The 19,495-nt window shown below is 40.9% G+C and overlaps 1 protein-coding gene across 2 annotated transcripts in view; it reads right to left on the bottom strand.

Annotated features, from left to right (window-relative positions):
- Positions 1-6,124: 6,124 nt before the first annotated feature.
- Positions 6,125-19,495, bottom strand: part of SLC16A9 (solute carrier family 16 member 9) — a 121,864-nt gene continuing 108,493 nt past the window's right edge. For both annotated transcript variants that reach the window (XM_044300053.1, XM_044300052.1), the window contains exons 5-7: positions 18,892-18,987; positions 14,086-14,979; positions 6,125-6,809 (exon numbers count right to left, since the gene is read on the bottom strand). In XM_044300053.1, coding sequence (XP_044155988.1) covers positions 6,631-6,809; positions 14,086-14,979; positions 18,892-18,987 — 1,169 coding nt within the window. In that variant the 3' untranslated portion in view covers positions 6,125-6,630. The remainder of the gene's footprint in view (positions 6,810-14,085; positions 14,980-18,891; positions 18,988-19,495) is intronic.

Genomic DNA, 19,495 nt, shown 5'->3' with positions numbered 1-19,495 from the left:
CCTACCTGGTCCTTATCAATTAGACTAGGGAGAAGAATATTGAGACGTCGAGCAAGGATGGATGGGAGAATTTTTGCATCCAGGTTCAGTAGTGATATTGGCCTATAATTAGATGGAGATAAGTGATCTTTTTTGGGCTTGGGGATGACTGTAATGTTGGCAGCTAGGAAGTGGGGATGAGGGTTATTACCTTGCATTATATGGTTACAAAATTTGGTGATATAGGGGGTTAACAGGGGGGCAAATTTTTTATAGTAGAGGGCCGATAGACCGTCTGGGCCAGGCGCTTTTCCCAATTTTAAGGCCTTAATTGTAAGTTCCACTTCCTCGTCCATTATTGTTTTGCTTAGGTCACCCTCAGCTTCGGGGGAAACCTGTGGTAACCTGATAGAATTCAAGAAATTGCTTTCCACATGTCCCTGTCTACTACCCGGCTTAGCATAACGTTTTTGGTAAAATGCATGAAAGGTTTGGTATATGGTTTCTGGGTTGGAGGATACCTGTCCCGACCTTGAGCGAATTTGAAACACCTGGTTAATTTTTTGTTTAGCTTTGAGTTGACGGGCCAGCATCCTGTCGGGTTTATTAGCGTATTTATAGTAGTAGGATGCGGTCCAACGTAAAGCTTTTTCCGTATGGTTAGTGAGAATCATGTTTATTTGCAATTTGGTGTTTTTTAATTTCTCTAAGCAGGTACAGTGAGGGAGCTCTTTGATGGGCTCTTACTAGTCTACTAAGACTCAAGGTTTAGTAGTGTGGCATGTCTCTCTTTTTTCAAAAGTGATGCTTCCTTGATGATTTGACCCCTCATAAAAGCCTTATGGGAGAGCCAAACCACAACAGGGTCAATATCTGGGTCAGTGTTTTCGAGGAAAAATTGCTTTAAAGTATCCTGGAGCCGATCACGTATGACAGGCCTGGTCAATAGTGACTCATTAAGCCTCCATGTGAAGAGACGACTTGTGGGGGTAGATGGAGTGATGTCAATAACAACCATATCATGGTCAGACCAGGATATCACTTGATGCCTACAAAAAGCTAAGAGCGGTAAAAGGGATGTGGAAATCAGGACTAAATCAATACGGGTATATAGGTGATGGGCTGGCGAATAGTAAGTGTAACCCCTCTGAGTGCTGTTGTGCTCCCTCCAAGAGTCAGCATTGGAAAGGGATTCCAGAACATTCTCAATCCGGGACCCCTGAGCAGTAGGGCGCGGGGTATTAGGAGGTGAGGAGCGATCCAGTAAGGGATTTATTACAAAGTTGAAGTCCCCTGCCCATATTAACTCATCAAACCTTATTGCTTCAAGTATGAGGTACATTTGAGTGAAAAAGGTAATCGGGTCTTCAGTTGGAGCATACACATTCGCTACACACATTATTTTCCCCTCTAATTCTCCTAATAGGATAACATAGCGCCCCTCTTGGTCAGTGATGTGATTAGTTATCTGGAACGGAAAGGAATTCCGCAAAAGAGTGACTACTCCCCTACTTTTAGTGCGAAACGTGGAAAAGAAAAACCTGGAGTAGTGGGGGTGGAAGAATTTAGGATGGGAGGTGGGCGTAAAATGCGTTTCCTGCAAACATATTATATCAGGATTATGTCTAAGATAGGAAGTGATGGCCATTTTGCGTTTCCTCTGGGAATTTAAACCCCGTACATTGTGTGACAACTTACACATTATCCCAACAGTATATAGTGAAGCTTAGTATATCAAATTGTATAGACCACAAAATGCAGTTAGCGGAAGAGTAGGGATCCCCATAAAGACAAATAAATTGACAAACAGAAATGATAATAAATCTAACAATGCTGTTATACAGCAGGACTGGCTGTACCCAATATACTTTTTCGTAAAAACGTGCAACTTTTTCATAAAGATGTGCAACTTTTGTAAAGCTGCTTACTGACGGATAAACTGCTACCGTCAAACCACATTTATCACAGTCTTAAAGGGCCGATCATAAATCTGACTTGGCTATGTGAAAGTGGAGTGAGCTGGTAGAGTAATAATAAATCTGGCCCATAGTTTTTTAAAACATTTGTTGGAAATACATATATATATATATATATATATATATATATATACTGTATATTAGTAGCATTAGTCACACAGGAATGATATCCACAGATCTGTCATTGGAAGTACATATAAATAGCAGTTACTCCCCCAGGCTGTGGGTGACAATAAGCCCCAGCCCTAGATCAATACATAAAGTGCATAGTGCCACTAGATGAATAGATACATATAGGAGAGAATGCAGTGAGATATACAGACCAAGACAGTCCTGGATCCAGTTTCATGTTGCCAGTTAGGGTGGGGAGGTTAAAAAACAGACCTGTCACTGATGCGTATGTTCCTGCACCCTTCTCTTCGGCCCCTTTCACACGGGCGAGTTTTCCGTGCGGGTGCGATCCGTGCGGCGAACGTATGGCACCCGCACTAAATCCTGACCCATTCATTTCTATGGGGCTGTGCACATGAGCGATGTTTTTAACGCATCACTTGTGCGTTCAGTTGAAATCGCAGCATGCTCTATATTGTCCGATTTTGACGTGACGCAGGCCCCATAGAAGTGAATGGGGTGTGTGAAAATCGGATGGCATCCGCAAGCAAGTACGGATGCCGTGCGATTTGCACGCATGGTTGCTAGGAGACCATCGGGATGGAGACCCGATCATTATTATTTTCCCTTATAACATGGTTATAAGGGAAAATAATAGCATTCTGAATACAGAATGCATAGTAAAACAGCGCTAGAGGGGTTAAAAAAAAATAAAAAAAAATTTAACTCACCTTAGTCCACTTGCTCGCGAAGCTGGCATCTCCTTGTGTCTCCTCTGCTGAACAGGACCTGGGGTGAGCTGCTCCATTAAATAGAGCTTAAGGACCTTCGATGATGTCACTCCGGTCATCACATGGTCTTTTACCATGGTGAATCACCATGGTAAAAGATCATGTGACGTACCATGTGATGACCGGAGTGACGTCATCGAAGGTCCTTAACCTGTATTTAATGGAGCAGCTCACCCCAGGTTCCTGTTCATCAGCAGAGGAGACACAAGGAGATGCCGGGCTTAGCGAGCAAGTGGACTAAGGTGAGTTAAATTATTTATTATTTTTTTTAACCCCTCTAGCGCTGTTTTACTATGCATTCTGTATTCAGAATGCTATTATTTTCCCTTATAACCATGTTATAAGGGAAAATAATACAGTCTTCAGAACATCAATCCCAAGCCCGAACCTCTATGAAGAAGTTCGGGTTTGGGTACCAAACATGCGCGATTTTTCTCACGCGAGTGCAACGCATGACAATGTTTTGCACTCGCGCGGGAAAATCGCAACGCACCCGGCTCTTATCCGGGCAAAAAAAATGACGCCCGTGTGAAAGAGGCCTTCTGCTTTTGGTCCCTGCTGAATCAGAAGTGTGATGTGACACCTACATGTAGCCATCATTGGAGTCAGCAGTGATGTGTGGAGGTGATGGGGATCAGGTATGTTTCTTTTTCCACAGGTAGAGCATGATGCTAAGGTTAAAAATATCCAAAAAGCTTTAAAGAGGAATTGCAGGTTTTGCACAGCAGAGACAAGATAGCACCAGTAAATGAGAAGACCGACTGGATAATCTATGATGTCATCAGAAATGATTAGTGAGTTCAGGGAAAATAGATTTTCCCTGAAATGGTGTAAAAAGCAAAAAAAAATAAAAAATACTTATCTTATCCATTTTCTTGTGACCGGTGAGCCCCATCTTGATTGAAGATCTCGCACGAAATCCCGTGCACAGTGACGTATGACATCACCACGCTGGCCGACATGATGACGTCAACACGGTCCGCGCAAGACTTTGCGCGAGATCTTCAATCAAAATGGCAGCCGGCCCGACACGAGCAAATGGATGAGGTATAATTTTATTTATTTTTATTTTACACTGTAATATTGCTTTCAGAGTCCGCGATCAGCCGCCCCCTGTCATTGCACCCACTACTTACAAAGACATTTTTTTGGTCAAATTTGGCGAAGCAGCCGAATTGAATTTTTGAATACTTCGCTCAACACTAGAAATGATAATGAGGTCGAATTCAGATTACTGTGGATTCCGCAGACATTTCAGCTTAGCTGGAGTCACTGATCTTAGCTCACCCACAGGTAATAGACAGGCAGAAAAGAAAAACAGAAACGTATAGCAATTTTTTTTTTTATTCTTTAATTACAATATGAGACGCAAAAAAAATGACATTTTTTATTGCACCAAACCATCTTGAATGAAGAATAAGGCTTTTACGTATAGGGGGTCATTTATTAACCTTTTACCGCCACTTTGTGGTGTATTTACGTCGCAGATTTTGTTGCCAAGGTGTTTTGTGGCAAGATCCGCAAATTTTCCCAGTTTACGCCACTTCTGCAAAGTTGCAAAAAAAGGGGGCACGGCATGGGCGTGGAAGATGGCTGTCTGGCCGTCTTATTCATCATTTTCTATGCCAGTTTTTGGCTTGAATAATTACCTTAAACTACACCAGCAAGGGAGCTAGGGTAGATTAAAGCACAGCTAGTGGTAGCAATAGCCAAGGTTATGTAGAGGCCACGCGTTTAAATCGCCGGTCTTTATAAATGTACCCCATAGTCTTTATTAAAAACTATTGAACTGTTTGGTGTATACAGATCCTGTGAAGATCTATATACTTTCATGTTTACAAAAAATAAAAAATCGGATGTATAGTTTGACCCTGCAGCGGCCCTGTCTTTATACTAACGTATAGACAGTAGAAGAGAGGACAATAAAAAAATACATGATTGCAGGATCAGACTACGCACATGGTTACTTTGTAGTCTGTTGCCATGATGACACATAACGGTGTATAAGAGCTGTAGAGATCAAGTGGTAGGAGGTTTTTAATCGAAAGTTTTACAAAGTTGCTTTATAGTATATGCGACACATTATAGAAAAATGGTTGCAAAACAGCAAATGACGTACCGACTTTATATTGCCTATTAGAAACAACTGTCCACGCACCTTATTTATTGCTGTAGATTAAGGAATCAGAAATACAGTAAACAGATCGGTCTGTTAGAATATGATTTTACATTGTCTTCATCTTCCTGAGACAAATTATAGTAAAAGAATCTTGACATCAGCAAAGTCATAGAAGATTGGAAGGCATTAGGGTTTTGGTGTCCGTCTGATGAAACTGAGCCAAACGGATTGTGTCAGTGAAAACGGATCCGTCCCCCATTGACTTACATTGTGTGCCAGGATGGATCAGTTTTCACTGACACAAAACAAATCCGTTCTCCATTGACTTTTACTGGTGGTCAAGATGGATCTGTCTTGGCTAAGTTAAAGATAATACAAACTGATCCGTTCTGAACAGATGCAGATGGCTGTACTATCTGAACGGATCCGTCCATGACGGATCTGGACAAGACGCAAAAGTAACCTTATTCAAAAGGTTATTCGTGAGATATAAATAATACTCTCTCTTTTGAAGCATTGCTTGTATTTTTCAGTCCTTTTATTCATATAAATAGCATCACGCATTATTAAGGGGGCGTGACCCCCGAAACGTCACGCAGCATGGGGTAGCAATCAGTTCAGCTCTCTCAGGATTACTATGCATTATAGAGATTTATTTATATGAATAAGGCTCCATTCAAACGTCCGCAACGTGTTTTGCGGATCCACGGAGCCGCGGATCCGCAAGACACGGAAAGCGGCAATGTGTGTTCCGCATTTTGCGGACCGCACATTGCCGGTACTAATAGAATATCCCTGTTCTTGTCCGCAATTGCGGACAAGAATAGGACATGTTCTATTTTTTTCGGGAACGGAATTGCGGACCCTTAGAAATGAATGGGTCCGCAATTCCATTCCGCAAAATGCGGAACGAAATTGCGGACATGTGAATGGACCCTTAAGGGTAAGTTCACACCTGAGCGTTTTACAGCGCGTTCAAACGCGCTGTAAAACGCTCAACACGTGAAAACCAGTGCTTCCCTATGGCCCTGGTTCACACTTGAGCGTTTTACAGCGCGTTCAACGCCCGACGCATAAACAAGTTCTTGAGCTTTTTTTGGGGCGTTTGTCGCACGTTTTGGCCATAGACTCATTGGACAACACTGCAGTCAATCACACAAACGCTCGTCAGACGCGCGTTTACTATTGCAAAAAACGTGCATAAAAACGTGCGACAAATACGCGCGTAAAACGCGCGTCTCAGAAACGCTCAGGTGTGAACCCAGGGTAAAGGACTGAAAAATACAAGCAAAGCTTCAAAAGAGTGAGTATTATTTATACCTCACAAAAAACCTTTTGAATACTAATATCACTGAGTGGATTATGTGAATATAAAATAAGGCGTGTCATGAATGGAGTTTGGACATGTATGAAAACTATAAAAGTTTTGTATTTCATTTAAAGCATCTGGAATGAACAGTAGACAGAATGACAGAATGAGACTAAATCTTTCCTGAGAAAATACCTTCTGAAATAAAGGTCCACACAATTTTACGAAAGAGAAATACAGCATATTCAAATAAGTATGAAATATAAAAAGCTTCTATAAACACATCATTATCATACAGTAACTAAAAACTACAAAACTTTGCAAACATAAATGCGCAGGTGACTTTCAAACAGCCGAAGCTACTTTATAAGAGTAACTCTTCTGAGATGGTTCCAACTTTTTCGTTTTACAGTTCTTCCAAACTGGCAGTGCCACCACTAACAAGCCCAGAGCTCCCATGATGATGCATGCGCCACAGAAATAGAAGGCTATATCATAAGACTGTGTCCAGTCAAAAAACCAACCTACAAAAGAAAAAGCAGGGGTTAATAATATAAAAGTGAATCATGATGGCTGTCCTCAAGCATAGCTAGAAGTGGACCAACATGTATAGTATATGCTTCATATGTTAGTCCCAGAGGTCTAACCTGAAACTCTTTGGCCAAACGGCAAAATCATTAACAGGGTAGTCCACCTTCCATGTTTTATTTATAATACTGGTACTGTATCTACTTTTGGGTACTTTCAGTTACCAAAGCCAAAGTGTGACTGCTACCTCTGCAGTCCACCACTGACCGACCAGGTACTTATAGTGTAGGCGTTTATTTTTAATATAACATTGTAATATACGTTATTAGGAAATAATGTTTCTTTGTACTAAAAACAAGGCGTAAAGAGTGTTTCAGCAAAGCTCTAACTTTGCGTTGATAAGAAGAGTCTGCCTTCAGTCTTCCGCATTCTACTGAGCACTAAAGACATCTATATGTAACAAGTCAGATAGGCAGGGTGATGGACAGTGATAGTTAGGACACATGTACATAGTCAGGTACTTGGGTAGTGACAAGAGGCGACTGGAAGCTTCGGCATGTTACACTCAGTTCTTCAGTGCCCAGTAGAACTGAAGACTGAAGACAGACTCTCCTTAGTAATGCTCAATTAGAGCTTTGCTAAGAAGATTCTGTACATCTGTTTCATAGTACAAAGAAACATCTTTCCCCAAGTAAAGTATATTACAAAAATGTTTAACATCCTTGTCCCTACACAATATTAAAAATAAACCAAAACGACAATTACATTTTAAAACAATTTATCGCAACATATTTTTCGAGAGGACCTGTTACGTCCTCCAAAAACTGCAACTGCTATTACCAGGCTCCAGATAATCTTGAGATGTTTTTTTGTAACCCGCATTCCCAACCTGCCGCTTTCAGTATGTTCCACTCCTGATATGCTATTCAGGCCAAGCACTGTCAAGTACACGTGATTCTCACCAGGGAGTGAACCAGAGCTGTGACACTGCATTGATTGGATAGCATCACAGCTCTGGTTCACTTACCGGTTGAGGATGTTGAGGATGTTGAGGATCACGCCCTTTGATAATGCATGGCCTGAATAGCGTATTGGAAGGCATAAATATCATCACTGATTGCTGTGGAACGAGGGCCTAGTTAAAAAAGAACATAGTGCCAGATCAGAGCTGTGTCTACAGTTAGGTAATAACAGCCACTGTTTCTGGAGGACTTGACTGTTCCTATTCAACATAAAAAAAATTAAAAAAAATATTTGCTTCCATCACATTACTCAACCAGGCTCGGATTAGCCCACAGGGGAACAGGTGAATCCCCTGGTCGGCCCCTAGTCCCCCACATACATACATATACAGTACAGACCAAAGGTTTGGACACACCTTCTCATTCAAAGAGTTTTCTTTATTTTCATGACTATGAAAATTGTAGATTCACACTGAAGGCATCAAAACTATGAATTAACACATGTGGAATTATATACATAACAAAAAAGTGTGAAACAACTGAAAATATGTCATATTCTAGGTTTTTCAAAGTAGCCACCTTTTGCTTTGATTACTGCTTTGCACACTCTTGGCATTCTCTTGATGAGCTTTAAGAGGTAGTCACCTGAAATGGCTTTCACTTCACAGGTGTGCCCTGTCAGGTTTAATAAGTGGGATTTCTTGCCTTATAAATGGGGTTGGGACCATCAGTTGCATTGTGGAGAAGTCAGGTGGATACACAGCTGATAATCCTACTGAATAGACTGTTAGAATTTGTATTATGGCAAGAAAAAAGCAGCTAAGTAAAGAAAAACGAGTGGCCATCATTACTTTAAGAAATGAAGGTCAGTCAGTCCGAAAAATTGGAAAAACTTTGAAAGTGTCCCCAAGTGCAGTCACAAAAACCATCAAGCGCTACAAAGAAACTGGCTCACATGCGGACCGCCCCAGGAAAGAAAGACCAAGAGTCACCTCTGCTGCGGAGGATAAGTTCATCCGAGTCACCAGCCTCAGAAATCGCAGGTTAACAGCAGCTCAGATTAGAGACCAGGTCAATGCCACACAGAATTCTAGCAGCAGACACACCTCTAAAACAACTGTTAAGAGGAGACTGTGTGAATCAGGCCTTCATGGTAGAATATCTGCTAGGAAACCACTGCTAAGGACAGGCAACAAGCAGAAGAGACTTGTTTGGGCTAAAGAACACAAGGAACGGACATTAGACCAGTGGGAATCTGTGCTTTGGTCTGATGAGTCCAAATTTGAGATCTTTGGTTCTAACCACCGTGTCTTTGTGCGACGCAGAAAAGGTGAACAGATGGACTCTACATGCCTGGTTCCCACCGTGAAGCATGGAGGAGGAGGTGTGATGGTGTGGGGGTGCTTTGCTGGTGACACTGTTGGAGATTTATTCAAAATTGAAGGCAGACTGAACTAGCATGGCTACCACAGCATCTTGCAGCGGCATGCTATTCCATCCGGTTTGCGTTTAGTTGGACCATCATTTTTTTTCAACAGGACAATGACCCCAAACAAACCTCCAGGCTGTGTAAGGGCTATTTGACCATGAAGGAGAGTGATGGGGTGCTGTGCCAGATGACCTGGCCTCCACAGTCACCGGACCTGAACCCAATCGAGATGATTTGGGGCGAGCTGGACCGCAGAGTGAAGGCAAAAGGGCCAACAAGTGCTAAGCATCTCTGGGAACTCCTTCAAGACTGTTGGAAGACCATTTCAGGTGACTACCTCTTGAAGCTCATCAAGAGAATGCCAAGAGTGTGCAAAGCAGTAATCAAAGCAAAAGGTGGCTACTTTGAAGAACCTAGAATATGACATATTTTCAGTTGTTTCACACTTTTTTGTTATGTATATAATTCCACATGTGTTAATTCATAGTTTTGATGCCTTCAGTGTGAATCTACAATTGTCATAGTCATGAAAATAAAGAAAACTCTTTGAATGAGAAGGTGTGTCCAAACTTTTGGTCTGTACTGTAAATAAGCAGCAGCGTTTGGATCATTTTGTGAATGCCATTTTATTTTTTGGGGATGTTAGAAGGCTTAGAAGTTTAGAAGCAAGTCTTGAAATTTTTTCATTAAATTTCCAAAACCAACTTTTTAAGGACCAGTTCAGGTCTGAAGTTACTTTGTGAGGCGTATATAATAGAAACCACCCAAAAATGAGTCCATTTTAGAAACTAAACCCCTCGAGGTATTCAAAACTGATTTTATAAACTTTGTTAACCCTTTAGGTGTTCCACAAGAATTAATGGAAAATAGAAATGACATTTCAGAATTTCATATTTTTTTTTTTTTTTCCTTTTGAATTTTTTTTTAGCACATTTTCCTTTTTAATAAAAAAATTTACACTAACAAAGCAAGGGTTAACAGGCAAATGAAACTAAATATTTATTGCCCTGATTCTGTAGTTTACAGAAACACCCCGTATGCGGTCGTAAACGTGCTGTACTGGCACACGGCAGGGCCTAGAAGGAAAGGAGCGCCATATGGTTTTTGGAGGTTTCACTGGGATAATTTTGAGCTGCCATGTCACATTTGAAGACCCCCCCTTAAGCGCCCCTAAAGTAGAACTAAGAAAAAGTGACCCCATTTTGGAAACTACGGGATTAGGTGGCAGTTTTGTTGTAACTATTTTATGGTACATATGATTTTTGGTTGCTCTATATTACACTTTTTGTGAGGCAAGGTAACAAAAAATTGCTGTTTTGGCAGTGTTTTTATTTTTTGTTATTTACAATGTTCATCTGACAGGTTAGATCATATGGTATTTTGATAGAGCAGGTTGTTACGGACGAGAAAATACCAAATATGACTATTGGTACCATTTTAGGGTGCATATGACTTTTTGATCGCTTGGTATTACGCTTTTTGTGATGTAAGGTGACAAATCTTTTCATTTATTTTTCTACGGTGTTCACCTGAAGGGTTAGGTCTTGTGATTTTTTTATACAGCAGGTTATTATGGACACGGTGATACCTAATATGTATACTTTATTTATTTATTTAAGTTTTGCACAATAACAGCTTTTTTGAAACAGAAAAATATGTTTTAGTGTCTCCATATTCTGAGAGCCATAGTTTTTTTTTATTTTTTTTAGCTATTGTCTTAGGTAGGGTCTAATTTTTTGCAGGATGAGATGACAGTTTGATTGGTATGATTTTGGGGTGCGCAAGAATTTTATATGACTATTGGTACTATTTTAGGGTGCATATGACTTTTTGATCACTTGGTATTACACTTTTTGTGATGTAAGGTGACAAAAAAATTAATTTTTTTTACACCGTTTTTGTTTTAATATTTTTACGGTGTTCATCTGAGGGGTTAGGTCATGTGATAATTTTATAGAGCAGGTTGTTACAGACGTGGAAATACCTAATATATATATATTTTTATTTTTTTTATTTTACACAAATCATTTTTGAAACAAAACAATAATGTTTTAGTGTCTCCATAGTCTGAGAGCCATAGTTTTTTTTTTTTTTTTTTTGGGTGATTGTCTTAATTAAGGTATCATTCTTGCAGGATGAGATGACGGTTTGATTGGCACTATTTTGGGGTGCATATAACTTTTTGATCGCTTGCTAGTACACTTTTTGTGATGTAAGGTGACAAAAAATAGATTTTTTTTACACTGTTTTTATTTAAAAAAAAATTACGGTGTTCATCTGAGGGGTTAGGTCATGTGGTATTTTTATAGAGCAGGTTGTTAATGACGTGGCGATACCTAATATGTATACTTCTTTTTTATTTATTTAAGTTATAACGGCATTTTTGAAACAAAAAAAACATGTTTTAGTGTCTCCATAGTCTGAGCCATAATGTTTTACATTTTTTGAGCGATTGTCTTAGGTAGGGGCTCATTTATTGCTGGATGAGGTGACGGTTAGATTAGTACTATTTTGTGGGGTACACATCTTTTTGATCGATTGGTGTGGCACTTTTCGTGATGTAAGTTGACAAAAAATGGTTTATTTAGCACAGTTTTATGTTTTTGACAGTGTTCATCTGAGGGGTTAGTTCATTTGATATTTTTATAGAGCTGGTCGATACAGACGCGGCGATACCTAATATATCATATGTCTTTTTACTTTTTTTTACCTATTTTTTACAATTTTATTTTACTTTATTTATTGAGAAAAGGACGCCTTTTTTTTCTTCGAACTTTTAATTTTTTGGGGGTAAAACTTTATACATTTTTTTTGTCCCACTCTTCAACTTTTGGGGGTCTGATCCCCTTTACAATGCATTACAATACTTCTGTATTGCAATGCATTGGCTGTAAGGGTATTGCACAGTGTAATATACTTACAGCCTTCCTGCCTGTGAGATCCAGGGGGCTGGATCTCACAGGCTCTCCCAGAAGGCAGCCATGATGCCTAAGGAAGGCATCAGGCTGCCTTTCCTACAGGGGGGATGTCTACCACAGTACAGTGTGAACCAAAAAGTCGGAGAAGTTAATGGCCATTTTACTGAAATATAGAGGGGACTAAAATCAAAACAGGAGACTTTTCAACTTCAGTTTTTTTGGGGGGCAGGGTGACCAAAAAAAGAGCAAATCATCAATTTTTTTTTCTGATATACACATGATAAATAGTGTTGGGCGCGAATATTCGAATTGTGAATTTTAATTGCGAATATCGCCACTTCGAAAATTTGCGAATATTTAGAATATAGCGCTATACATTCGTATTCTCGAATATTCTAGATTTTATTTTTATCAGTAACCTCCCTTCTAGCTTATGGGCCAATGAAAAGGCTGCGATATCTTTGTCTGAGCTTAGCAACATCCCTAGCAACCAATTGGAAAGTTGCCTACCCCTTACTATAGAAGATCCTCCCCAGCAGCCATTTTCTGTAGTTTTATGGAGTTCTGAGAGAGAGCAGTGTCATTGCTGTGCTCTGTGCTTTGCTGTATAATTACATTAGATAGTTAGTTAGCTTATATATATATATATAATACAGATCATTAGTGGGAGATAGTCAGTGTAGGTTAGAAAGTAATATAGTGTAGCTGATAGGTTCCAGTGCAGAGTGTTAGGCAGTGTGACAATACTTAGTGCACCAATCAGTAATATGTAGTCAGACCTGCTAAAATGTGAAGTTGCACGTATTGCGCAAAAATATGCGCATTATTAATTGCCGATTTGCGCAAATCGCGAATATATATTGGAGCACTCTATCTGCATATAAAGCTATTGTAATGTTCTGCCGTGCCAACCATTTTCTCCAGTCTCAGGAAACTTCTATCAGCTTAAAAAATGTAGCAACAGTGACCCTCTCCTGTATTAAGCCCGCAATACACGCATATTACATTTCCAATTTTCGCAATCAAGAAAATAATTGCGAACTCTCGAATTCTCAAATATATGACGAATATTCGCCCCAAAATTTGTGAAATATCGCTAATTTTTATATTTTAATAGTTTGTATGTTTTCGGATGTGCCGATACCAATTCTGTTTTTTTATATTTATTTTTTATTATTTTTATATGTAAAAGTTATTTTTTAAAGAACATTTACTTTTTTTTAAGGGGTCTTGAATATGTGATTTTCTAATCACTTGTAACACTGCAGCAGAATACTATTGTAGTCTATGGCATTTTTATAGGCTCCCTATTAGGCCTCTTTGTTAGGATCTGTTAAAGAAAAAAACGTATGGTCTTGCATGCAAGTTCAATCAGTTTTTTCTGCGAATGTGTTTGCGTTTTTTTCAGATTAATTTAGAATCAAAGTTTTCCTAAACCTTTGGACCGAATTCAGCTTCAGAAGCTTGGTTTCACTTAACACTACCTGGGAGCCTCCAAAAATGCTCCAGTCTGCCATAGTACTTGATCAGAACCTGGTGATTTCCTCATGGAGGTTCCGATCGGATTACTGAGGGAGTGGTCCCCTACCGTCTCACCCCTCTGATACCACAGTTGCTATTGACTACAGCATCTAATCCTGGTAATTCTTGGCAGGTGTCAGCTGTATTACCCAGCTGGAATCCACTGCACATGTAGTGGGCTCAGCTTGTGAGCCTGCTCCATACATCCCCTAGATGCATATGATGTACAGTTAAGTTATTATATTTTTCTGGGTTAAAATTATGCTTTTTTATTTCTTTTTAGACCAAAGGTCCTACGACAGGTAGATAAACAGACTGAGTGCCAACTGGCATATAGGAAGACATGTATGATTTTGAAGTTGTTTACCCCATTATTAACTTAACATGCATATGCATATTGATTAGAAACATTTAAGAAAAATGTCTTGATCCAGCTTCTTACCAACTATAGGTGGTCCTAGGCAGTTTCCAACACCAGCAAAGAACATCAGGATTCCGTAGGCATGAGTGAGCTTATCCAATCCAACAGTGTTTGTTGTTACATAAGGAAATATTGACCAGTTCCCTGTAAAAAATCCTATCGTTCCTGAAATAGTGGCCAGGGTGGCATATGTCTTGGCAAAAGGGACTGCAAATACTGCCAAACCTGTAGCTACTAAAGTGAAGACATACAGATACAATGTATTAATCCACTTAAAATCGGCAAGTATGCCTAAACTAAGCTTCCCAACAGCCATCATGACGCCAAGTATGAACACCAAGGGCACTACTACGTCCTCTTGATCAATATTGGCACTTTTGACTACATCTTCCATAAGAATGCTTGGAGGAAACCCTCCAATGTCAAATAACAAAATATTGATGAAAAGAGCAGCAAATACTTTATCTTTGAACAGGGTGATGGTGTCTTCCCAGTAGTCCAGGTAAGTATGGCACTTGCTTTTGACAAGCTGTTTGCAAATGTGTTTCTCTTTGACATTGTTGTTACGATTGTCCTTTACTATGTCGCATTGAGTCATAAGTCCACTCTCACTCTGGGGGTGGTTTTCTTGAGCGCAGCAGTCCCCACTGGCTGTATGGGATATCTCAAGCATTCCCATATTTTCTTCTTTTGTTTGGTCTTTTTCATGGTATATGAGGTAGGCGTCAGGAACCTTCTCCAAGCAGGGTTTTACCTCTGCAGCTTCAGGTAACTGTGGAAGGGGCCTCATTAGGATGCCACAAGCCAATATATTTAATGCTAGTGCTCCAAGAATGAGCAAACAGCCATCTATTCTAAAGATTGAAATCAGCTCCTTCTGTAGACTTGCATATATAAACATGCCAACACTGGAGCCTAAAAAAGTTTAATGCACACAAAATAGTCAGAGAAAAAATGCATTCATAGTAAATTCTCAGTTTATGCATGCATATAATATATGGGGTCTGTGCATATCTATTGGATAGGTTGACCCACCAATGTTTTTATGAAAATGCATGAGGATGCAAGTAGAACATTCCAGATTGCAAGGAATGACTGATCTTGCTACAAAAATGTTCCCATGTAGACCCGACCTAATGGAGTTTTCTGGTAAAAGTTTTTTTTCAAGTGCTGCAGCATACCCCTGAAACATAAGATGTATACTTACCTGCTCCACACTGCTCTGGTCCTCCGCACTGCCCGGTCCTCTGCACTGCCATCACTCTCTCCATCTTCTAGTCCCGGCACTGTTTACATTAGGATGGCTATGGGCATGGTCACATGCACTGCTCCAGCCAATGACTGGCTTCAGTGGGAATGTGCTGCTTGTGGCTACATCACCACTGAAGCTAGTCATAGGCTGGATTAGTGCATGTGACCAGCTAGTTGTCAGCTTATGTAAACAGCACAAGGACTGGAAGATGGAGAGAGCAGAAGGAGCGCAGACCCATGGAGCGGCAGGAAGCAGGTAAATATGAATCTTTTTTTTATGGGCTCTTGATAAAAAAAAATATTTTTTACAGGAAAACCCCTAAAACCACCTAACTGTTTTGCCCCAGTCCAGCTCCAGCAGTGGAAAAAGTAGATAACTGGAGGGGGGAGGGCTGCTTTAGATGCTGCTATCTCCTGAAGCAGCTATAAACATGCAACGGGTCTTGTTTGACATTCCAAGTTTTTTAGACAATACCAGAATAACAATCTGTTCAGTACAGGGGAAGATATCACTAATAGAAATCAGCATACTGTGAATGCAGCTGAAAGTGAAAGTAAAAACTGGTTTTACCAGCGATTATGTAACACCCCAGAGTGATGTTACCACTCCTGCACCCTGCTACTATCTCTAATGGGTTAACACAATGTCATCTTATGTATTTTTGTCCAGGTCCACCACAATGTTCATCTATAATATTGTTATGCAACTGTTTACTACAAGTAATATGCCTGGTTCACCAGCAGGTGGCAGCAAACACGGCAGAGCTATAGTTAGAGAGAATAGAACTTACCATTCCATTCTAACCACCCTCTGGAGAGAAGTGGGCTAGCCCGACCTCCTGAAGGAAGGGTGGGGACCAGTTAGAGTTAGTCTAGTTTACCCCCAGCAAGGGAAAGGGTGTACAGTGGCATGTCTCTGCTGGACATGCTCATGCCAGCTAGTGCACCTTAAGCTCTGCTGGTCATGGAGGCGCAAACCTAGTCTCAGGAGCCAGGAGAATAGTTCCAGGGCTGAACATAAGTCCGATTACAGAGTAAAGTGCAGCATCAAGAAGAAGCCATGTTAGTCAGTCAGCTTGTCAGTATAGCAGAGAGAAAGTGGTAAAGCAGAGTTGAGTTTGCCTGTCAGTTTATGCTAAAGCCTGCTGGAACCAAGTAAAAGCCTGAAAACTGCTTGAAGAAACGTTTATTCAAGTAAGGCTACTTTCACACTTGCGTTCAGGGCGGATCCGTCTGGTATCTGCACAGACGGATCCGCACCTATAATGCAAATGCTTAGATCCGTTCAGAACGGATCCGTTTGCATTACCATGAACCAAAAAAAAAAAAAAAAAAAAAAAATATTTTTTTTTTTTTTTTTTGTTCATGATAATGCAAACAGATCCGTTTTGACTTTACATTGAAAGTCAATGGGGGACGGATCCGTTTGAAAATTGAGCCATATTGTGTCAACTTCAAACGGATCCGTCCCCATTGACTTACATTGTAAGTCTAGACGGATCTGTTTGCCTCCGCACCGCGTTCAAGTGTCCGCCTGCTGAGCGGAGCGGAGGACAGACGGAGCCATACTGATGCATTCTGAGCGGATCCGCGTCCACTCAGAATGCATTAGGGCTGGACGGATCCGTTCGGGGCCGCTTGTGAGAGCCTTCAAACGGAACTCACAAGCGGACACCCGAACGCTAGTGTGAAAGTAGCCTAAAGCTGCAATTGAACTTCATCTCAAGGTCTGGACTCAAGTTATTCTTTTAAATCCCTCAATTATTCCCCCTATTTATTGCTTCGGAGCCAAAGCCGGGGTCCAGCGATATCCAGGTAGGAGCATCCTGACACACATAAAGAGACATTTAGGCCGTACTACACAACTCGGCATTCCTACTAAACCTGGGACACGATATAGAGGGCCCTGGGGGAAGGCGGCACGTTGTAATTAATCCCGACTATATTTCTATCAGTGATTTCTCCTCTGTTGCTTGAATTTTAGCTTTAGCCTGGAATGTCAGCTTTCAAACAAGACCAGTTGCATGTGGTTAAAGAGGTTGTTCGGGAATTCCTATTTTAACTGATGCCCACAGGCTGCCTTGTCTATTGAAAAACATCATATTTACCTGCTCCCCGTGGGTCCATCTTCCTTGTTTAAATCTTTCCCGACATGGGCATGGTCACCAACCACTAGTTTCATCAGTGACATGTCTATTATGGACTCATTAAAACGGAAGCCAGTCATTGGCTGCAGTGAAGCAGGTGACCATGCCCATGCTGAGGAAGAAGTAAATAAGCCACGGACCGAAATATAGACCCACAGCTGCACGCTAATGACTTGTGAAGAGTCAACTGGGCATTGATGACCCCATCCCTCCAGCTTTGATTGACATCCCCTTGGCTGCTGCATGTCACCATGACCCTTCTTTAAATGACTCCCATGTACATTGTCCTCCCTGGGCATGTGCAGTACAGTGAGGTGTACCATGCCGGGCTTCATCACAGTATGCCTCACTGTTCTGTGCATGCACAAGATTTAGGAAAGGCTGGTGGTGACACAAGGGGGAACTGCCTGCCGGATCAGGCAATCTGCATGCAAACGGACAGCATTTGTAGACGGATCCGGATGCGGATCCGTCTTACAAAAGCATTGCAAGAACAGATCCGTCTCTCCAGATGTCATCCGGAGAAACGGATCCGTTATTTATATTTTTAACATTTTTACCGGTCTGCGCGTATCTGGCATTGCGGTATTTTTAATGCCGGATTCGGCACTAACACATTTCAATGTAAATGAATGCCCTATCCGGCAATCCGGCAACTGATCCGGAATTTTGGACGAACTTAATACCGCAGCATGCTGCGGTATTTCCTTCGTCCAAAATGCCGTTCAGTGACTGAACTAAAGACATCCTGATGCGTCCTAAATGGATTTCTCTCCATTCAGAATACATGGGGATAAAACAGTTATTTTCTGGTATTGAGTCCCTGTGGCGGAACTCAGTGCCGGAAAAGAAAAACGCTAGTGTGAAAGTACCCTAAGGTGGTGAGATAACCTGACAGGTTCCCTTTATTATGCACAAATCCACCATGTACATGTTACATATGCATATCAGATTATCATATACCTTGAGTGAGAGGAATTTATTATGCAACTTGCACCATTTTTCCGGTGTAAAAAAGATGCATAATGTGACTGAGCTGCAGGAGGAGACATGTTATTTATGACAAGGCGCGGGCTTTATCAAAGCCAGTGTAGCAAAAGGGAACCCAGGGCCAGATATATAGACTATCATTTACTCCAGCAATTGGTGTGAATTACGGCACAGTCATAGCTGGCGCAGATTTGCGTATCTGTGTCACTGCCAGAAGATGCAGCAAATGTATTAGGAGGCCGGTGTTGCTTAATAAATTTGACCCTTCAGACTCTAGTGCACTTCTTTGACGTATAAAAAATAATCCCCCCCTTGTTTATATATTATTTTTTTAGTGGAATTGTTGGTGAAACTGAATATTTTACTATAATGTTTTGTACATGGAGACAGTAAGTTACAATTAAACATCACTAAACATACTTCATGTGTTTGATCTTACCTGTTGAGACGATTCCAAGTGCAAGTCCTCTCCGCTTTTCAAAGTACTGACAAGTGACAGTCACGGTGGCTGTGTACAGCAATCCACATCCGAAACCTAATTGTATCAAAATTAACAAGGTGGCGTAAGCCACAATTTAAAAAAAGATCTGATTGAAATGAACGATTAAAATCTGACATTAAATTAGGCAGTATTACCCAACAAATATTTCATGACTAGGACCAGTTTAAAGGGACACTGACAGGCCCGATAAACATATTTAGTTATTCCTATGCAGTCATAGATCTATTAAAGTGTATTCCAATGATATAAGAGTACCCCCTGTCCGCATTGTAAACCATGTAAAAACATCTTTATAATCATCTGTCAATCACCTTCCTTTATGCCCAAGGGGCGTTTTTTCTTCTACCTTTGTGCCCAGCTGCTCCCCAACTGTCGTTTCCTAGCGCCGCCCAGCTCATTATTATTCACTGCACTGGGCGGCTCTTACTATCCCCGATCCTGCCGAGCCGGCGCATGCCCAATCGAAACGTATGGGCATCAGCCTACCTTCTGCGCGTGCGTCCCTTATTCAATGCGGCGGCATCAGCGTCTCCTGCTGCGC

The sequence above is a fragment of the Bufo gargarizans genome, chromosome 6 (genome assembly GCF_014858855.1).
Source record: "Bufo gargarizans isolate SCDJY-AF-19 chromosome 6, ASM1485885v1, whole genome shotgun sequence".
Lineage (NCBI taxonomy): Eukaryota > Metazoa > Chordata > Amphibia > Anura > Bufonidae > Bufo > Bufo gargarizans.
The sequence above is the reverse complement of the archived record's forward strand: the minus strand, read 5'-3'. Positions and strand labels throughout refer to the sequence as shown.